Source organism: Notothenia coriiceps, unplaced genomic scaffold (assembly GCF_000735185.1).
Source record: "Notothenia coriiceps isolate Sejong01 unplaced genomic scaffold, NC01 NC01_scaffold00018136, whole genome shotgun sequence".
Lineage (NCBI taxonomy): Eukaryota > Metazoa > Chordata > Actinopteri > Perciformes > Nototheniidae > Notothenia > Notothenia coriiceps.
This window is the reverse complement of record NW_011350837.1, coordinates 1-3,004: the sequence shown is the minus strand read 5'-3', so window position 1 is coordinate 3,004 and position 3,004 is coordinate 1. Positions and strand designations below refer to the sequence as shown.

At 41.9% G+C, this 3,004-nt stretch overlaps 1 protein-coding gene across 1 annotated transcript; it reads left to right on the top strand.

The window, feature by feature from the left end:
- Positions 1–208: 208 nt before the first annotated feature.
- LOC104950821 (replication initiator 1-like) lies at positions 209–2,249 on the top strand. The gene is made up of 2 exons (XM_010777400.1): positions 209–303; positions 926–2,249. Exons 1-2 carry the CDS (start codon positions 231–233, stop codon positions 1,978–1,980), a joined length of 1,128 nt encoding a protein of 375 aa, XP_010775702.1. The 5' UTR covers positions 209–230; the 3' UTR covers positions 1,981–2,249.
- The last annotated feature ends 755 nt before the right edge of the window (positions 2,250–3,004 follow it).

Genomic DNA, 3,004 nt, shown 5'->3' with positions numbered 1-3,004 from the left:
AGTTATTTTATCCCAAATCATGCCGCCCTAATATTTTTTAGTTTTTCTTTAAGATGAATGCTTTTTTTAAACTTGTTTTTATGTGCATCCTTTTGGGGGAAATTCCAAAATGGAACATTACGAATTATAATTACTAGAACTACTTGGGACCCAGCTAAAAAAATCTAAATCTCATTGTGTTATGTGTTCTCTGTGCTGTTTAGACAACTGGAGAAGAAGACCGGTTGCCAATGGTGGATGTGAAGGAAGAAGAAGTGAATAACCACTCCAATTCTTCTTTTCATTGGAGTGATTCCCTTTATGGTAAATTAATATTGTGCTCACCTAGGTCCATTGTTTACTTTGCATATTAATAGGATAGTTCCCCCCACAATCAGAAATCTATATTTTCCCTCTTAATCTGTTGGGCTATTTATTAATCTAGATTGTTTTGGTGTGAATTGACAGATGTTCAACTATACCAACAGACTATACCTGCTAAACATGTGTCTAACACAGAAGAAAACAAGCACTACTCACTGATTAGAGGCTTGTGCACATGATTTCTGGGAATAAACATGACTGTTGTTTTTTTAAATGATTTTCTTTTTGCCGCTATAAGCACCATAATAGTGCTCTTTAACTCACACAGAAACAAAATAAACACAGGAGTAGGAGTAGCAGCTTGGAAGCCAACCAAATTCACACAAACTAACTAGCTAATTAGATGGCTGTAGACCAGGGACATCTATTGTGCAAGGTAAAATTACTGTTTTTGTGATAGACCGGGTTGCTGGATGGCAAAGTTAAGCTGTGAAATATTTGTAATAACGCATAAACCTAAATCAATATTATAATTTTTTTATTTTAAGCTGGCTTGAATCAAACTATACAACTCAACCTAAAATATCCCAAATAATGGTTTAATATATCCCTTTTTTTGTAGGTGAAGAAGGACCTCAATCACACAGCTCTACTGAGAAGGCACAACCAAAACACACTCAAGAAAACACTGAGGAATTATTTAGGAATGTTATTAAGCAAGACTCACAAATCTCTTTTTCAGCATTAGAGGAAGAAGCTCACGTGGCTACGGACCCATCTTTAGAGTTGGACGATGGTTGGGCGGTCATAACACCTGAACTGATGCCGAATCACAGACTTTCAACAGAAATTGACTGTGATTTGTCTAAAATTAGTAGTCCCACTGTTACTGTGGATGTTGTGGTTACCCCAGAAAGAGTTCACATGTTATCCTCACGGTCCCCAAAGGCAGCACTGCAAAACAGTGATGCCAAATGTGTGACCATCAAGCAAGAGGTTGTTGATTCCGACGGCTATGTGGAAAGTGAGCCTAAAGGAAAGAAAAAGTCTAGGATGACGTCTTTCTCGTGTTTAGTAAAACGGCACAGAGTGAGCTTGGAAGCACTCAGGCAGAACCACATTTCCCACAAAGGCACAGGTCTCAAAATGCATGGCGCCCTACAGCACTTCCACAGACCCACGAAAAAGCCGGCTCACGCCAACAACTATGGCTCCGCCCAGTCTGTAGCTCAAGTTGGAAACCCCCTCAACAGAACTCCCTCTACGTCTAAATCTGCTCCGTCTCCATTTCCACAACTGTCATTGCAGAGAGGTCAACAGGCACAAAACCGAACCGCTGCCCCATGGGTCAGCGTCAAAACAGATCCTTCGGAAAACTTCCTTCAAGCAAACCCTTTACCCCACCCAGACTCCGGACCGAGGCACCTCCTGCGCTGCGGTCAGTGCGGGAGGTGCTTCCCCCACCCCAGCAACCTGAAGGCCCACCTACAGACGCACACGGGGGAGCGGCCTTTCTGCTGCGCCCTGTGTGGACGCAGCTTCACCAAGCTGAGCAACCTCAAGGCCCACCGGAGGGTCCACACCGGGGAGAGACCGTACTGCTGCATGGCCTGCGGGAAACGCTTCACGCAGAATTGTAACCTGAAACGCCACCAGAGGATCCACCTGGATGTATGATGGACAGGTGAAACTAAAACGGACATGATGTCGCGATGGGCAGCTGAAACCGTGTCAAGTTCTGGGCATTTTTTTCATTTGTGGTGAAACATTTGAAACCTAAGCACTAACAGTACATGATTTTCAAATCGGCTTTTTTTTAGGGATGCACCAATTTCATTTTTCCCAGCCGATGCCAATTCCAGGTTTTAGAGCAGGGGTAGTTAACCTTTTTCCTCTCAAGGGCCATTTCAATTTTTGCAACATCCTCCGAGGGCCGTACGAATGATTGACCTCTGGTTAAAAAACTAAAATCACAGCCCGTTCATTTCGCCTTTCTTTCATGCTGTGCAAAGAAAAAGCAACGTCGTAATCCAGATATCTTACCATGACTCGCGTATGCATGCACGTGCACGGTTGTGGCATGACCACCAAAACAGAAAGATATGGACTCAAGATATGTGCAAATGTATTTAGTTTCATATCCATGTGGACATGATTTAAGTGGTGGGGGACCTAACCTCCTCTAGGGGGGTCCGGGGGCATGCTCCCCTGGGAAGGTTTTTTTTTTTAAATGTTGAAGTTAAAAGCATCAATCTGGTGCACTTTGAGAGCAAAATTAAGAGATCTATGGATACATCTCTCAACATCCATATGGAACAGAACTGTAAGCAGATTTCTTTTTCTTTATGGATATTTTACAAATCACTCCCCTTTTAAACTGTATTCTTTTTTATTAATAACAACTTTTTTTTACTGTCATATAGTATTTTATATAGTCATTTACTTTATTCTCTTATTTTTTATAACTGTAATGCTCATATAAAGATGTGCCTTTACCTCACTGGTTGTAGAAAAAGCTTCTTATATTCGTTAGCATAGCTAGCTAACCAGATACTAATAACAACAAAGTTATGGATCAGTATGACAGATGAACAGATCGCCACAGGGTTTTCAACTAAAGACACAGCCACGCAAAAACTGCGGCATGTGTACGGCTCCTTATGGGTTCTGCAATTTATTTTTGAAGTGCCGGTGTAGGTAC